General features: G+C 44.0%; 1 protein-coding gene across 2 annotated transcripts in view; it reads left to right on the top strand.

The window, feature by feature from the left end:
* Positions 1–17,516, top strand: part of PLPP1 (phospholipid phosphatase 1) — a 466,509-nt gene that overhangs the window by 63,172 nt on the left and 385,821 nt on the right. The window contains exon 2 of one of the 2 annotated variants that reach the window (XM_069627282.1): positions 13,006–13,160. The exons of the other annotated variant lie outside the window; for it this stretch is intronic. Within the exon in view, the coding sequence (XP_069483383.1) occupies positions 13,006–13,160 (155 nt within the window). The remainder of the gene's footprint in view (positions 1–13,005; positions 13,161–17,516) is intronic. 2 annotated transcript variants of the gene reach the window in all.

Genomic DNA, 17,516 nt, shown 5'->3' with positions numbered 1-17,516 from the left:
CCAGGGTTGTCTGGGTGTAGGATCCTTTCACCCCAGCCCTTTCAGAAGTGTTGGCATACAATCTTTATTGGTGCTTGCACAACTTTACAAGCCTCTTTCAACACGTTGTACTTTTATTTACTATGTGGCTTGTTAAGATTGCAGTAGGTTGCAATGTTGGTTGCCGCGAGTAAGGACGTTTGGATTTTGAAAGCGTTCTCACAACCCTCCAACCATAAGTCCAGGCAGGAAATGGTTGAAGAATGGTAATAATAATGCAGGAAGGCGTTCACATGCACTACAGTCGAAACATAGAAGTTGGGTTTTATTTTTTTCAGTTAACTTTATTTATTTTTAGAATTAAGAACTATTGTTGCTTAACCAATAATTAATCCTTTGAAGTGTAATGTTTCCCTAGCTTGTTCCTCGAGATTTCTTGTGTTTAGTGTTGCATAAAAGAAAAGCGACACAACCATGGCTAGTCAGGGAAGTAGACCCTAAACTCACTGGCTAGCATCTGATTCTTTCACTCACTGCAGGATATTACATTTTGATGGGATCCCTCCAGGCCAAGCTGTGGGAGGGTGTATTTTTCTCACCTCCATAGTCTATAAACCTTTCCCTCTCAGAAGAATAATTATGAACACCTGGAAAATAGTCCAGTTTCCCAAAATGTTGTAAGCAAAGTATAAAATATACATGCCTTTTATACCTACAAAGCTATACTTACATTTTTCCTGTAGAGTGTAATCTTAACCAGGGATTTCACAGGGATCCCCATCAGTCTTCAGTGATCTGTGGGTAGTTGTCTCGCTCCTGAAGTGACCATAATCCGAATCCTGGCATTGGCACAGAGCATAGTTTAATTCAACCCGAACGCGCCAAAATAAATGTTAAATGTAATGTGGATTTACCTGGATCCGGGAGTCCGGTCTGAAATCCAGAGACCTTGTTTTAATCAATGTCAGAACTTGTTCCAGTCCGAGGTCCTGTTCACTAGGTGGGTGTGTCTACCCCACAAGATATGTGATTATTAAGCTCTTGTATCAATTCTGTCTTAAAGATCTTTTGGGGTCGGGGCACAGACAAATGTACCCCCTCCCCTAACCAAAGAGGGCCCTCTTCCTCCCCTCCCCAGTCACAAACTCTATCTTGATATGCTGCCCTGTAAGCAATCTAAATAAGCATGGGGCCCTCCCTTGAAGTCATTGGAACCCCATCAGCCGTGTTCCCATTTTATTTTTAATTTTTTTTTTTAAACGAGCTATATTGGCATTTCATTATAACGATCCCACCCTCCCTAGCCCCCCAATACCTGTACCTCCATCGACATCAACACCCACATCAACCAATACCACCAGTTCCCAATCCTCCATTCCCCCACCCCAACTTCCCAATAACTCCATTGCTTCCATTTGCTTCCATTAATCATAGCATAGTCGGCTTCCATATCCATTGTTCGTTGAGGGATGGGCCCCATTACCTTCCATTCACATCGCCGAGCTCCCTCCTCCCTCTTATCCACCTTGCATTCCCCTTTCTATATCTGTCGCCCTCATGGTGGGCGTAAATCATTGTCTTTCGCCAAGTCATTTAGCAGTTGGGACCAGTGGAGCGTCACCACTTCACACTCATCACCCCATTCTGTAGAACCGTCAGCTCCGCTAGTCCCCACCTCCGTACATCCTTTCGCCACAAATTAATCAACGGGCCCTGTGGCGATTTCCACGCCATTGCCATTCGACGTTTGGGCAGTATGAGCAGAAATCGGCCCATTCTGTTCCGAACCTTATTATTATGCCCCCCCCCTGTTCCAATTTTAACAACATTTCAAGAGCAACATTACCAATCCATGACCTTGATAACAGCTTATTTGTCCACCCCTTTTTTCCCCCACTTTTTTCTCCCCCCCCACCCCCCCAGCGCTATTCTGAACTGTCATCTGAGCTACTATTATAGTCGCTTGTTTTGTTCCTCTCCTTCTCCCTCACTCCACTCACCCCCTGAATTGTTTCAAGGACTTGTAAGAATGTAAGTGTACTCTCCCATGTTCCCTCCCTCCTTGAAGCGCTTTGAAACACATTGTGTATAGAGGCTGTGCAAATAATCAAATCAAAACATGGTGAGGGTACTTGTGTTCTAGCTTCAGTATGCAATATCAGCCGCAATAAAGCTTTTATACGAGCTGCAGTATAGATACAGGGCATGTATAGACGACGAGATATATTAAAGGTACGGGCCCCAGCATAGATGCAGAACTCGGACTGGCAGCCCCACAGAATGTACAGGTGCTCCAGCATGAATATCTGAGATTGATTTGAGGCAATGAGGAAGGTACATTTGCCATACCTAGATGAGGTTATGGAAGTAGAAATAATTACTAGCAAAGTGCACATAACTGAAAATGGACTGAGATTAGAAGTGTGCAAGTGATGTGACTGCGTCAGGGAACAAGACACTGGTGTGCAATATCTGATTAGTCAGAACCGTATACTATTGCTATTAGTAATTTGGGGAAACTTCTTGGTGGCAGCTTTACTTTTTATGTTTATTTTAAAAAACAAAACTACTTGCAAATGAGACTGTCCACATGAGAAAAATAGGGGAACTACCTGTTGTCCCTCCTGCTTTTTCTTGGTGGCCATGTTCTGGGAAAGGGAGTGACGGTGAGCAGTGAAGGAAGGAAGGAAGGGAGGCAGGCAGGCAAGAGATTTGGGAAGAAGGGGCGAGTTATGGGGTAGAGGGCGAGCCAGCAAAGTATGGGTCTTTCAGAGGGGGGAGCCGTGTCCTAGAAAACAGCGAGTGGGTGCAAGAAGCGAACAGCATACTCTGACTTCAGGCTTTGCTCAATAGCTTCATCTTGCTTTGAATGAGCCGATTGGCTCCTGCACCTGCCCATGGTACTAAAATAAATCTAGCAATACTATACGGTTATACCAGTGAGGCTTTTGTGAAGTGCACAGTGTGAAAACTAAATTGTAGTTTAAGGACTATTGGTCGGCTTGGCAATTAGAATAAACGAGTGTCCCAAGAATGCTTTGAAATCCCAGCTTCACTACCTAACCCGTCTACTCTGCAATTACAACACTTGCCTATACGTTGTCCCAATTCATCTGCCACAGAAAGGGGCAATTAATGGATTGTTTTAATTACGACAATGAAAATACCTTGCTTTGTAAACCTAGTTTGGAAAGTACACCAATCGGATCATAAGCCAACAAGACAATATTTTTAAAAAATATAAACCATTTTAAAACCTGTTCTTCAAAAGAAGCATGATTTTCGCTTTATTTTCTCCCTCATGAATGGAAGTCGACACGCGCTAGAATCCCTACTGATGGGAGTTGAAAGTCTCATTTCAAAGACTGAAGTACAGCAAGCAAACGAGGTCTACTGCTTACAGTCCCTGCTTGACATTAAGTTGATTGTTATTCATGATGTGAAGGATGCCTTCAACTCACATGTAGCACCTGAAAGGATTTGCCTTCTCACCTGCTGTTTGTAGGCTTCCTCACAATTCTCTAGTCATGGAAGACTGCAGAGTGCTCAGAGTGATAAGATGATCCCTGCAGGATCGCAATATAGTCTCTGGCAATGCGAGGACGTGGGCCTCAACACTTTGGTTTCATTTGTGAAACGTGGCCCCTTTTTTATCACCTCTCCTGTTTAAGGCATTATGCTCTTCATAGGGGGCAAGGGGGAGGGAGGGGGGGTCATTGCCATGCTGGACCATACTTTCTAGTTTTTATAACCCTCGTTTAGAGGGACTAAGAATTTGATCGGCACCACATAATGGTGTGTTCATTTTATAACTCACGTTTTTGCTGCCGGTATGTACCCTAGCACAGTATTTAGTTCTGTCACCAGTTTATAGACCATAGTTAATCAACCTCCAAGAGCAAAAGCAGGGTCTGCCTTGCCTGAATTTAGTACTGTGATCTGGCATGTACAACTAGCTCACTACTGGGCTATCGTCTTCACCATTTGGTGCTACAGAAGGTGTGCCATAGTGAAGGCACGAACTTTAATTACAGTGACCGCTGTATGCATATAGTATTAACTGATCACAAATGAAGCGCACATCAACCAGTCAGCAGGCTCTGCTTCTGCTGCAAAAGATCATGACATGCTTTTGTTTTGCAAAAAGTGTACTGTGTGCACTGACTTTTGGATCAGGTGGGGCGCCAAGGAGTTTACTCGCCCATTAAGACGTTGCTGGGGGAAGACTGCTACAGTGACATGACCCCTTTCTGCGTTTTAGTGAGCCTTTTTTTTGGTGTTAGTCTTAGTTTATGGTTGCCGGGGTTATTATATTCCGAAGCCTCTAAGGATGCATTCTTTATACAGGGGCATATGCATGGATACAATAATATTGAGCCATGTTTGGCATTTAGACCGCGCTTTAGATTTTGTCTGCGTAAATTCACATTGGCAGGGATTGAAATGAAGACTTGATAATCTAGACCTAGGAGCTGGGTGTCCAGCATCGGTCACTGAGTAGTTCCGGGGAACAAGAAGGTAGTACATGATGTACTGCACATTTCAAGATGAGATGGAGGCTCACCTTAGTCCCTTGCTTTGAAATAAGTGGGCACGTCACTCTTATACATGGATATACACATTCTCATGCACATACATATTTGTATGGCTTTTGGAGGCAAACTAGACGTTACTGTCCAGCTAACCAGGTACCTCCAAGTTAGATTTGTGAGTTACATTTCTGCCAGCCATTTTAATCCCTGCTTTGGAACACTTCGCATCTGCCTACTATGCCTTTTTGCTATTCATTCTGTTTTGGTGCACGAGGAAGCATTGTTTCTGCACATGCGCCCTTCTTCCAAATATTGGTACGTCCCTTTTTCATGATGGGAGCAATATTATTGATATCCTAGTGCTGAAATGGCCATACATTTGGTGAAGTTGGATGGAGATGCATAATCTTTACTGGCAAATTCTGCCCTTGACCCTCGGCCCTGTCAGTCCTTCTTTAGGCATTCCCTTTCTCAGTGATTACCTAGTTAAAAAAATAATAAAAACAGCAGAGCATTGAAGTGGTGAGTGCAGTCGCTGTCAACCGGCTCACCGTTGCAGATTTGCGTACCAATCTGTCCTGACAGTAAACGGTTTGTAGCGGCGATGCCTTTGTTACCATCCATGCTGTTAACAGGGCACAAGTCGAGGGAACTCGTGGGTGTTTGGCGTCTGCACACTTTTTTGAGAGGGTGGACGTATTATTCCTCACCCTCCGCCCCGCAACATCTGACCCCCCCGCCCCCATGTGTTTAAAGAATTTTTAAAAATTGCTTCACCTGCAGTACAGTTAATCGGCCGGGAAAGTAGCCATGGTCATACGTTTGCACCAAAAACCTTCGCCACAGGAACCTTTGACAATAAACTTGTAAAAAGTCTGAGACTGAGATTTTGTGGTATAGGACATGCTTTGTTACAGATTCTTAGAAATTAAATTAACAAGAAAATCTGTTCTCTTGCCAAATGCTTATTTGGACTGTTCACTCTCCAATTGGGAAAGAGCAGTTGAATGACATTTTCAGTTACCTTTAGGATATGGTTACTTCATGTGATGCCACTTCCCATTTCGTACGTTTGCGCCCCCCTCCCCTCTTTTATGTTTAGGACTCGAGCCCTGACTGTTACCACCACCGGAAAGCCAAGACAGTGCAGACTGTTATTCCTGATCTTTGTCCGTAATAGCTGCGCGTGTTTGTACTCTGTTAAACTCACCAGTGACTCCTGACGATTTTTCTTCTGTTAATAATAAAAAGCTTGATGAAGACTCAGTAATCTACAATGCATGGGCCGCCGTCATTCGCTAGACACTCAAATACCAGATGTTGGCAGCAGTTTACAGTTCGATCTGCCTTCAGCACAGGAGCCATCGATTGACCATATTCCGGATGATAATTAATCTTCACCAGCTCTCCTGAAATCGCCAACTAAATGGAAACCTTGACTGTGGAACTGGCTGTCTTTAGTAACCCTCTATTATGTACCTTTCTGTTGACCTGCAAATACCCCACACTAAGCCGGATCCCCGCAATGCAAGCCGTAGACAAACGCCTACCCTTACCCGTTATCAACTCGATGGACAAGATTGAGGGTGATGCAGCGGATGAAGACACTGATCCTCCTTATCGTGCACTGGACTATTTGACTTTCACTGGCTCATTTATGTGACACTATCACTGGAATCTACTGACAGTTTACACCTACTTCATGGGCATAGCAGCACCTTTGAACATTCACCTTGAACAAGCTGAAAGCTCTTAACAAACTGCTACTGCCTCTAATGTATTAGGGCTGACCCAGGTAACGTTAAAATTGGTGGACTGCTCAGGGCACCAGGAGGAACGTCGTAATATACAACATGGACTCCTTTAACCGGGTAATGCCATAAATTAGAATGGAAACCTGATTAGAAGAGGGCACTAACCAGCCAGCTTCTGTCATTATTCCATTAAACAATCACGACTACCACTACGAGGTACTTCATAGCCCTCCTCGGCAAAAAACAAGCGATTCCCAACGCAAGAACATGCACGCTAAAATTAAGCAGCACTCTTTAAATCAAAAGTGCATTTTACTGAAAAAAAGGACCAACAAAGGTGCTGCCAAAACAACCGTAACTTACATAAAGTTGTAGACCCCTACTGGACAAACGGTACTACCAGGTGAAGTCAATAATGGACATAAGAGAAGACAGAAAAAACATGGCTTTGTCTGACTCAAACTTGCACAAGTCCGTAACTACTAGTCATCCATAGACTTTAACTGTGGACATTCGCCCAGGGTTACCCATTCTAGGCAAGAAGAAAACTTGCATGGGGAGAAAGCTGTGCGCAGAGATGGTCTCCAGCTAATTTTGGCAGCACGTTGGGGGATACCTTGTATTGAATCTGGAACGGATATAGCCTCCCCTAATTATGGGAGTGTGCGACTTGTTTTATAATTTAAGTATTCCCTAGAGCTAGATACAAACGAAATAACAGCGCACATGAGTCCAACGTTGATAAATCAAGCAGTGCGTGATGAATGCATTTTTACAATTTGGGAGCTTATCATATAATATTGCATGCTGTAATTTTTTAAGGTTTGAAAGTCTCTTCTGCCATTCACAGGATCTTCATGTTAGGATGTGTAACACACACGGCTGCCATTTGCATGCTCTCCAGCGGATTTGGAAAAGAGTGGGTGGGTTTGGTTTGTTGGGATGGGAGGGAAAGGCAACATTGTAGTGCTTTTGTAATGAGGTTGCAGATTGTAAATACACAGAGCTCTCTGTGTTTCAGATCATTAATATGAATGGACCCTGCATCCTACAGTATCCTGCAACTACTACGTGCTATGTCACAACTAAGACTAATCCCTATTGATATCTTTGTTGACATTTGTGAGCACGTTGCAAGAAGTACCATAATAAATCTTACAATGCCCTTACTTAACATTTATTATGACCTAGTTTGACACTGTAGCAAAGCTGGCTTATATGACTGGGCATATGTGGATGGGTATCAACCATTTAACATAAGCATCCGTATTCCCAGTGGGGATAAAATAGAGGGGGGCGGGGGGTGTTTGGTGGCATACGCAGTGTTCTTATTGATGTGCAAGAGTCATCCCCTGATCGGAAACTGTGTGATTGAGGATAATTGCCTTGTGCATTAATAGCTCGTGTTAAAGCCTGCTCCTAGCCACTCCCGGTCGAGTCAGGAGAAGGTATTACATTTGTAGATGGCTGCAGTATGCTCATACATGTTTGACTCCCCAAACCACCTCTGCCCGGTAGACAACCCATGGATAAAATGCTGATAGAGCTTACTGCAGTGCTGATGTGGCAGAATTGATTGCTCTTCTATGATGGACGCTAAATGTCACGCGTCTAATGACCTTATGCATATATGCAAGATTATCAATGATGGGAAGGCACTTGGCTAAAGTGTTCTAATCTCAATCTGGGTCTGCTTTATGGTATACTGGTGACACTACTGGAGGGTATAGTCTGGTGATTAATTCCTCTCCTAGTACAATCCACTACCTGTTTGTTGCTGTTATGGATTTTCATTGCATAGATAGAGCAGTGTTTTATGCGATGAAAGTGATCATCTGTTATCAAATTGGAAGGTTATCTCTCATCCAGTTACCACTTCGAATCCCTCTTCTATCATCAACGCTTTAGGTCATTGCATGAAAGTGAATCTGAGTTGGCTTGATTGCATGTACAGGATCCTCGCGTTTACCCATAGTCCAGTGTCACAGCAATATAATGGTTTCAGTGACGCCAACGACACTTATTACCGTGCGAGTCTGCATTGCAGAGAGTATCTATGCAGGGCCAAACTTGCAGGCAACTAACTACACAGACCATTGAAAACCTTGGATATCCAATCTGTGCACCCACCATATGGGGAAATTACAACCGCCTCTTTAATGCAGTGTATTAAAGGAAGCCTGCATGTTCTTTATAGAAGATGTAAGCATACTGTGAGGTACCCTAGATCTCAGGCCAAAGTCTGCTTGAAGGAATTGCAATCTCCTGCTAATAGGAAGGTCTAGACGTATTTACTGCTAATAGAAAGATATAGAACAATCTTTAAACTTTTGCTCTCCGACTGGTCTATAAATTGACATTCGTCCGGAGACAATGGATTGAAGGATTTACTGGATACTGTGAAGAATCCAAGGAATTTGTCCCTTCTCCCTAAGTGGGGCCCACTCACTTTGGGGCTAGGGAGGGTGTCTGCTATGCAATACCCTCTGTGTTAGGGCAAGGGGAATCTCACTGGGGATGACTTAAGCCCCTGTGGACAAGGAACGTCCAAGTAAGGATTCCATCTGGGGAGGAGAGCTCGGGGGCAACGTGCTCGCCTTGGAAGCGAGATGCCACAGAGCACCCTAGGTTCGATCCCAAGGTCCGCGCTTAGAAACCTCAGGTTATTTATAACGCGCTTAATACCCAATCATATATCATATCCCACATCATTTTGCTTCAAGGCCAAGGATAAGGGTCTGCATGGGCTAGTGCAGCGCCACTGTAGAGCTGCTATGAAACGGCATCTGAGGAACAGCTGGACAGTGGTGAGGCCACAAGTGAGTGTTGGGAAGAATTCCCTTATGGCTAATTTCCTAGTAAGTTCCCCCAGCAGCTTTGCTGGATTTTTGGGGGTTGTTCTTTCTCCTGCTAAGAGTGAGACTCTTTTCCTCCCACTCTAAGGCATGATTTGAGGTATGTCTTTGACTCTTTGTGTGCTTATGGGCTATGGGGTTTTCCTTTTCCTCCATAGGGTATCATCTATTTTTTATGTGTGTTAGTGTTACACAGCACCCTCAGTGTAGTAACACAGGGGTGTCATAATGACCCCCAAAAATAGACTCCATACCCTGGGACTGACTACTGTCTCTCAGGGCGTGTAAAGTCACCATTGACTTTACTAGTCCTAAATTGTGAACAGAACCAGTACAAACCATCATATTGTGGAAGTACTGGAAGGGGTTAATTCGATTTCCCCTGGGTCTGTTTTCAAGGGGGCACTGTCCAGTCCCCCCTTGTCGAGTTTCTGGCTGGTGGCAGTGGTTACCACGCAAAATATTCCACCAGAATATTCTCTATGGGATTTTCCCATTGATTTTAAACGCACCACTTTTTCGTGCAATGTTAAAGATGCCGTCGGTTTATTTAATAAATTCACGGTTGGGTCTTTTTGCCAGAACTCTTTTCTAAAATGGCGTTTGTGTCCGTCTCTAACTCTGACCAAGGTCGAGTCCTTTGTTCCACTTTTTTGGCGGGCTTCTCCACAGAAGCCCTCCAAATGGTGCCACTCTGTCTGGGTTCCACAGGATGGGTGGGGAGGGGAATTGGCACCCTGGTCTGCGTTGCCTTAGCAACTCCAGTCTCACTCTGTTCTGATTGGAGCATGTTTGAGTGACAGCTAGGCTGTTTAATGGGGGTTTTTCTGCATAAAAGCAGGGCCTTTGGGACTGGAACTTCAGAGGTCGCCACAGGACCTAAGAATCCGAAGAGGGAAGAAGCTGAGCCATCTGCAACGACACCACCGGTGGAGCCCTGCTGCAACAAACTCTCCACTTTCCCAACAACAAGAGAAGATCTTCTGCTGGACGAGTCTTCTTCCTCTGAGCTGGTGGGACCAACCAGTTCACCCTTTTCGCCTTCCAAATACGTCTTTTGGTCGAATCGCCCGCGCCAAGCACCCCGGCAGTCGGATAGCCAAGCTTCACCACTTTGACCGCGAATAAAAGGAACGCACCTTTTATGGACGAACTCCGCGGCTGGTTTCATCCCTGTACAGTGCAACGACTCCATGTTTCCGCCTCGACGAGATCCTCTCTTCCCCCTGGTCGAAACAACGAACTGCAACCACTGCCAGGAACAACTGCCACCGCTGGAGCTTCCTCTCTTTAAGGTACTGTGTCCTGCCTGGCCTCCCTTTCTTCGGTTTGCCCAAGGTGACCCTTAAATCCTTGGCTTGCCAACTGGGTTGGCCCCAGACCTTCTAACTTTACCTTCTTGAATCACCTCAACCTCTTTTGAACATCCTGCAAAGACCTTTAGTGCATTGTAAACCGTGTGATCCTGGGCACATTTCGCTTTGCTCCTTTTAAAGTGGGCCTGGCCTATGGACTTCGGCTCTACAGTATATACTGCCTTTATTCCCTTGCTGAGTACTCCTAAAGTGTTGCAACCGGTTTTATTTCTATGCTCTGCCTTTTTTTTCTCCCTTTAACTGAACTACTGGAGTGCCATCAGGTTATGCGCTCACATCTGTTTAACAACTCGTGGTGTTTTAACTCTGACTTGTCTAATAGTTATCAAGGGAGATGTGTATACTTTACCTGACTGTGTTTTAACTTGCTTTTGATTTAGAGTGCTAGTATATTGCCTAAAGTGTGTAAATAATAATTATATACTTTTTATACAAAGCTCTGGTCAGTGTTTGTTTGCTCTGTGTTTTTAGCCCCTTTGTGTATACTCTATATACTGTCCTACACTTCTTGAGAGAAGTCTGACTGCTCAGCCACAGCTACCAGGTAAATCTGGGTGGTACAAACTGCTACCAATTCGGTTTACTGCTTACTCCTGTAGTCTTAATCTTTTTGCAGTGGTCCCCAAGGGAACTGCACAGGATTCTGCCTAACAGTGAGCCCACGCTGGGCTGAGAATATGAATACCCCAGGAGTGGGTGAGGGAACCAGGAAACCAAACTGGGCCAAGCAGGACCATAGTCCACACGAGGTCAACAATCCAAATACCCTGTGAGTGGGTGAGGGAAGCAGCAGACCAAGCCAGGCTGAAGAAGCCTGAAGCCCACACAGGGCTGAGAAGTTGAATACCCTGTGAGGGGCTGAGGGAAGCAAGAGGCCACACCGGGCTGAGCAGGCTGGGCCAACTACCTGAATACCTCAGGCGGGGGCAGGGAGAGAAGCTCGAGAGACGAGAAACGGCACAAACGGGGCTGAGCAGGCATGTGGCCTACATGGGGCTAACAACCTGATCTCAGAACAGGGTAAGTGAAGCAAGGAATCTAGCAGGGCTGGGCAGGCCCGTAACCCATGTTGCGTTGAGAATTCAAATACCCCTTGAACGGGGAAAGAAAAGCAATAACCACAGCAGGGCTGAGCAGGCCCATAGCCCACCCGGGGCTGAGACAGACTACCCCATCAGGGGGCAAAAGAAGGAAGAAATCAAACTGAACAGGTTTAGAGCCTATACTAGGCTAAGACTGTATACCGCCCAGGAGGGACAGCAAGTGAACCTTTATTTTTTTAATACTGACCTAGTTAGGTCCAGAGAATGCATCCCAGGAGAAGGGATAAACCAGAGGTCCTTATCTGAAACAAGAGTAGTTGAGACGGTTTTGTGGAAGCATTCTACGGAACCTAGAGCTGGAAGGGACTGAACTCTTTGCGGGTCAGAAAACAAGCCACCACAAATTTTGCATAACCCTATACAAAACGCGTTCTATTTCTTTCTTGTCATGGTGGTAGGGCAGATAGTAGGTTAGCATAGATTTGGAGGCAGTTTGTTTGTGAGACATCCTGATGATCACCCATTAGTTTTCTAGTATAGGGAATCATTTGTGGATGCGGGGATTGGGGAAGGCTTTCTTGAAAAAAAATTACAAAAATGGAATCAAACCGGTTTTCTTGTCCGTCTCCTATGTCTAACTTTCCACAATACTGGAAGAAAGGTTGTGTTGGGTAGGCTTCATTGATGGCATATGCCCAGTGGCCTTATTCTGTCACCTTTTCCACGATTTGTATGCCTGCCTATCTGCAAATAATAATCCTGGCCTGAGGTACTTCTGCAACTGTCTTATAAATGGCTACACTAAAGTCCCCTCCGGGGGCTAGAGTTTCTGCAGTGGGGAGATGCGGGTGAAGACACAAGGCCTGGAGACCTCTGTTTTTGCCCCACAACTGTTTTTCTCATGTAGAATTCATATTACCACCTCGCAGAAGTTTCATCTGAAATAGCTGCTTCAGACTTTTGCCAGGCAGTCTTGGTCCTTCAATTAATTGTAAGTGATCTCGGACTGGGCCAATTGCTTCAAGACTGAGATGGCACCTAGCACCCTTTACTTGTGTAGTGGGTCGGGGGTGGGCTATTGGGAGAGTATAGCTTAAATATTTTTGAAATTGATATGTAGAATCTTTCTTTTCTATATTGAAACAAAGTCACACCTATTCTTTATTTGTATGTTCAATTCTTGCAGACATTTTGTGATCTTTAGCTGCAATCTGCACCCGCACGTTTTTGTGGTCTGCGCCCTCATTGGTGATTCTTCTGCTTCAGCCATGAGTCTTGGTTTGCAATTTAACCCTAGAAACCGGTGTGGTCATGGAGGTAGAATGTGTACACTGCATGGGCTTTCACGCATACTATTATTTTACAAAACCCGGCTTTGTGTACATTTTCTGATGCGTCTTCCAAGCGCTGAACAACTGTACTGAATGTTAACCTTTTTGTATATTTGTTTCCCATTCCACCAACAGCTGGCTTGCCTTTGGGTGTTCTAAACATGGCTAAAATTAAACCGTATCAGAGAGGCTTTTTCTGTAATGACGACAGCATCCAGTATCCGTTTCATCCAAGCACCGTCACCTCCACTGTCCTCTACACAGTGGGGTTCACCCTGCCTATTCTCTCAGTAAGTAGTGCAATGTCCTAGATGTTAGAGGAGAGGGGAGAGGGGAAATTGATGGTCCAGCCATTCAATGTTCGATCCTCCAATCATTTGATCGCCTTTTAAGCAATTGCCTGGTCATTTGTATTGTACATTTTTGCCCTTGGTTTTTATTTTTTTGATATTTTAGTGTGCTTTAATTTTCAAGTCTATACTTGATTTTTAAAATCCAGACAGAAGTCAAATTGGAACCTTGAAGTAAGAATCTAGTATGATCTGAAAATTGTGTATACAGCTTAGTAGTCACTTTATTTTTTTTTGAAAGCTTGAAGACCTTTTTCAAGTTGACATTTTCCAAAACCATTAGTTATTTAACAAAACGATAACCCTTTTTTATAAAACACCTTCCTTAAATGTGCATGTTTTTGCATTTTCAAGCTGACGTGTTAAAGTACCGCAAACTTGGAATCGAGCAACATACTGTTGTGTAATGCTGTAACATTTTCCAGGGTTTGTTTTATTCATGTTCTGATTAGGCAAGCACTCTCACCAGACCGCAGATAATGCTTCCCTTTAAGTCCCTCTCAGAGATGAGCATGATGTCATTCTTGGCCACCATCGCCGAGGACGGTGAGAATCGCACAACCCGCAGTTAAGCGGCGCAGCCTACATGCAGTGGCTTATGTGCTGTTCTGCTTTTGAGATGCACTGTTCCTTTTTATGAGCTAATGCTGGAAGAACAGTTTGTCCCACTCGCAGCCTTATTTTAGTGTTGGCAGTGAGCAGATCATCAACATAGTTCGTGACCAAAGTAGCAGGTCTGAGAATCTGCATCGCTGCTTTGACTAGAATCCCGAGGAATGGTCAGGGATCCCACTCGGCAATCGATATGAATGGCATAAAAATATGGATGAAAGGTTAAACCCTCGTCCTTAGCCGCTATGTATTTACGCAGCACATTACCTCAGTGTTACCAACTGTGTTTGCGCATACCCAGCAGTGCTGGAAGATCCGAAGTCCATACTTTTTTCCATACTAGTTTGACTAGTAATGAAGAGGTCCAGTCAAATAACATATCTGTTTTGCAACTCTATGTAGGTCTGCTTTTCCGTTCTAGTCTTAGCCTTGCTGTCTCAAGGAAAGACGCACTAGGGTCATAGCTAATAGGTGACTCTTATGGTAAGTAGTACATTGAAAAGAAGCTTGCGTGCCGATATAAAGTAAATTGATATTTAAGGTTATTGGCAAAGGAGAATCTTGGGTGAGCTTAGTGAGCTCACAAGGCAGACCTGTCCCAATAAATGTGAGTCCAGATATCGCTAGGACTGGTAGGAATAGGAAAGCATTTATAGGTTTCTTGGATCAGAGATGCAAACTTGAACTGTGTTGCGCAGTCCCTACTAGTTAAATCTGGAAGGGCTCCATATCAAAGTTCCCAAATGGCAAGCAACTAAATTATATCAAAATATCACCCACGTGTGACCTGAGCACATACCAGTCCTTTAATTCCATACAGAAATATATTTATTTTTACTTTGTTTATATAAAATGGTTGTCTTTTTAAGAAATAAATTAAGGAACAAGCTAGTAAAGTGACAATATTTGTAGGTGACCTGAGCACATACCAGTCCTTTAATTCCTTACAGAAATATATTTATTTTTACTTTGTTTATATAAAATGGTTGTCTTTTTAAGAAATAAATTAAGGAACAAGCTAGTAAAGAGACAATATTTGTAGATGGCTATCTACTTGCAATGATATTGCTGCCTCAAATCACAACATATGTACCCCCAAAACACTCATCCACACTCTGTGCCAGGCATTAATGCAAACATTCATACTAATCTGTCAGCTGCAAGTACAAACAAAATGTCATTCGATATGCAAGAAAAGTCTAGTCTTCGTTAATTGGCTGTAGGTTTTTCTAATAGCCTAAATAATCCATATTCTTTTTCAATATGACCTGTTTATTGGGCATTGTTCGAAAAGTAGTTAAATGTGTTCTTTTTGGCCTGATTAGTTTTGACCACTTGGGTTTCAAAGCTTATTCGGCAAACCCAGCCTTCCACAGTGGGTGGGGTAATTCGGTCATCCAGGTGGAATGCTTGCCAGAGCTTCCAATTATACTATGTTTATTTTAAATCCCATGGGACCCTTTAATGATTAAGTTTAAGCAGCACCTGCATATGGACATAAGTCACAGGTCACCCTGGAGCTCTGCTTCACGACTCCATGCGTTCTTTTTTCTAGCTTCAATATTCGTGTCGGATTTTGGGAGTGTTGGAATGTGTAGGTGCGGTGTGCAAGTGTAGGGTGGGAGATTATGGTACCGAGGCTTCAGGTGATGGTCCCATTATTCACTTGCCGGCGTTGGCGAGCTATCTGTGGTGCCTGCAAGGATACCGTAGCCCTGCATGAATTGGGGTCTCCTGCTGCAAAAACGGAGCAATCGTTTTCCTTCCATGATTATTGGGATTTACGATGTGACTGAAACCTCTGATCACATGAAAAAGCATGCGGGGGGGAGAGGGGGGGAACGGAGTACAAAGTGCAGCAGAAGCACCAAGAGGCAGACATTGCAGCACTGTTGTCTTTGCGTTAGTGGCTGCGCGGTGAATTGGTTTGGGCTTGAGGTGATCAGTCGCCAAAGGCCCATGAAAGGGTTTATTTTTATTTTTAGCTGGCAGTTCCCTTAAAGTAATGGTATTTTGCCGATTATAAGGTGGACTGCTCTGGAAGGAATTGTCAGTGGCTTCACATGTATGAAATGTATTTAATATGGATCTATGAAGCTTAAAATATGAGGAATTAACATTACTGTGGATTTGTGTCCAGAAAATCAATTGATCTAGAAAGATTCTGTTGCATTTCTGTAGATGGTCTTTCACCTTTCTGTAATGGCTTGGCAGGTGAAGTACGATGAGCGATGCCAGAGGTTAAGATTAATTCTAAACCTTCCAACCATCACCTGTCACTTGTATATATGTATATAATCTTGCGTATCTTCATTGTGTTTTTGTATATATTATGGTTGTTGTAACTAAGCTTTGCAAATTCATGTAAAGGCTGCGCCCTGATACCTGAGGGTATGCTTGCGCATTACAAAAAATAAAACAAACAAACCTCTTTTGTTTTCTGATCTCTGTAGATCCCTCATAACTACCTACCCATTTAGACCACCTAATTGCGTGTGTTTCAGTGACATTTCTTTATTTAATAGAGTTAATCTCCACAAAATCTATGAAATTCAGCAGGGTTGGAAGTTGAGATCTCAAATCTCGCTTTTATTCCCTGATGTGATGTCATGTATGCACCTGAGTAATGGCTAGACTCCAAACATGCATATAAACAGTCAGTTCTCCTCATATGGGTTTATACAGTCGTCAAACTTTGTTATGCTACTAAGAACAGCAGTGGTCCCACGCATTGTTTCCTGTGGCCCCCAAATTATTTTATAACCTAATTAAGCATCCTACAACTCAATATAAAGGGAGTTTTAATATCTCTTGCCCCCCCCCACCCCAGGTTCTTGGCACTTCCTAGGCGCGACCACTCTGATCTGTCCCCTCTCTTGATTCCTTGCACTGGTTTTCATTTGATCCCTTCTTCAGATGCTTCCTGCACCACTTTACTGTCTTTCACTTTACTCTGCACACTTGCACTGTCTCATTCTCTTTCCTTTCACCCTGTCGTGCACCTGGAACCTTCCTTTTCCTTCGTGTCTCTTGCACACTTCCTGGGCCTCTTTTAAAACCTTTTGTGCTCACTTGCACCCTCCTTTTCTTAATGGGTCACTCGCACCCTCTCTGTTTACCTTTATTCTTTCCTACTGCTTTCTTAGTGTTTTTTGCTTTACCAGCTTTCACTTGCTTTTTTCGCTTCTTTCAGCTTTTCAAACTTTCACTTGCATTACGTTTTTCTATTTGTGCCTTTCTCCTGCTCCTCTGCATTCAAAAGCATGTTCCCGAGTTTTTCTCGCTGGCTTTCACAAAACTCACCGGGAAGCATTGTGTCTACATGCAGTCCCTTCAGGGTACACAGGGTTGAGGTCAGGGTCTCACACCTGCCCTTCAGGCACCCTTGGGACCGGCACACGTCCCAAGGGAACGAGCATTCTGCCGAACACCACCAACAGGACACAGGCTACCTCACACCGGCTCCTTGGAGGCACAGCTCTCTAGCCACGCTGCAGACCCTTCCAAACACTGAGCCAGCGTCTTGGCACGCCGTTCTCCTCCTTACTTCCACTCCTGCTGCTCTCTGCTCCTTAGCTTCAAGCTCCGGACAGCATCCCCAGCTCGCTCTCCTCCTTGTGAAAACCTCACCTTTTTTTTTTTTTTTTTAAATCATTTTTATTGTTTTTCTTTTTTCAACGAGTA

Source organism: Ambystoma mexicanum, chromosome 6p (genome assembly GCF_040938575.1).
Source record: "Ambystoma mexicanum isolate Mex_15411 chromosome 6p, UKY_AmexF1_1, whole genome shotgun sequence".
NCBI classification, from domain to species: domain Eukaryota; kingdom Metazoa; phylum Chordata; class Amphibia; order Caudata; family Ambystomatidae; genus Ambystoma; species Ambystoma mexicanum.
Note: the sequence above shows the minus strand (reverse complement) of the source record. Positions and strands in the feature narration are given on the sequence as shown.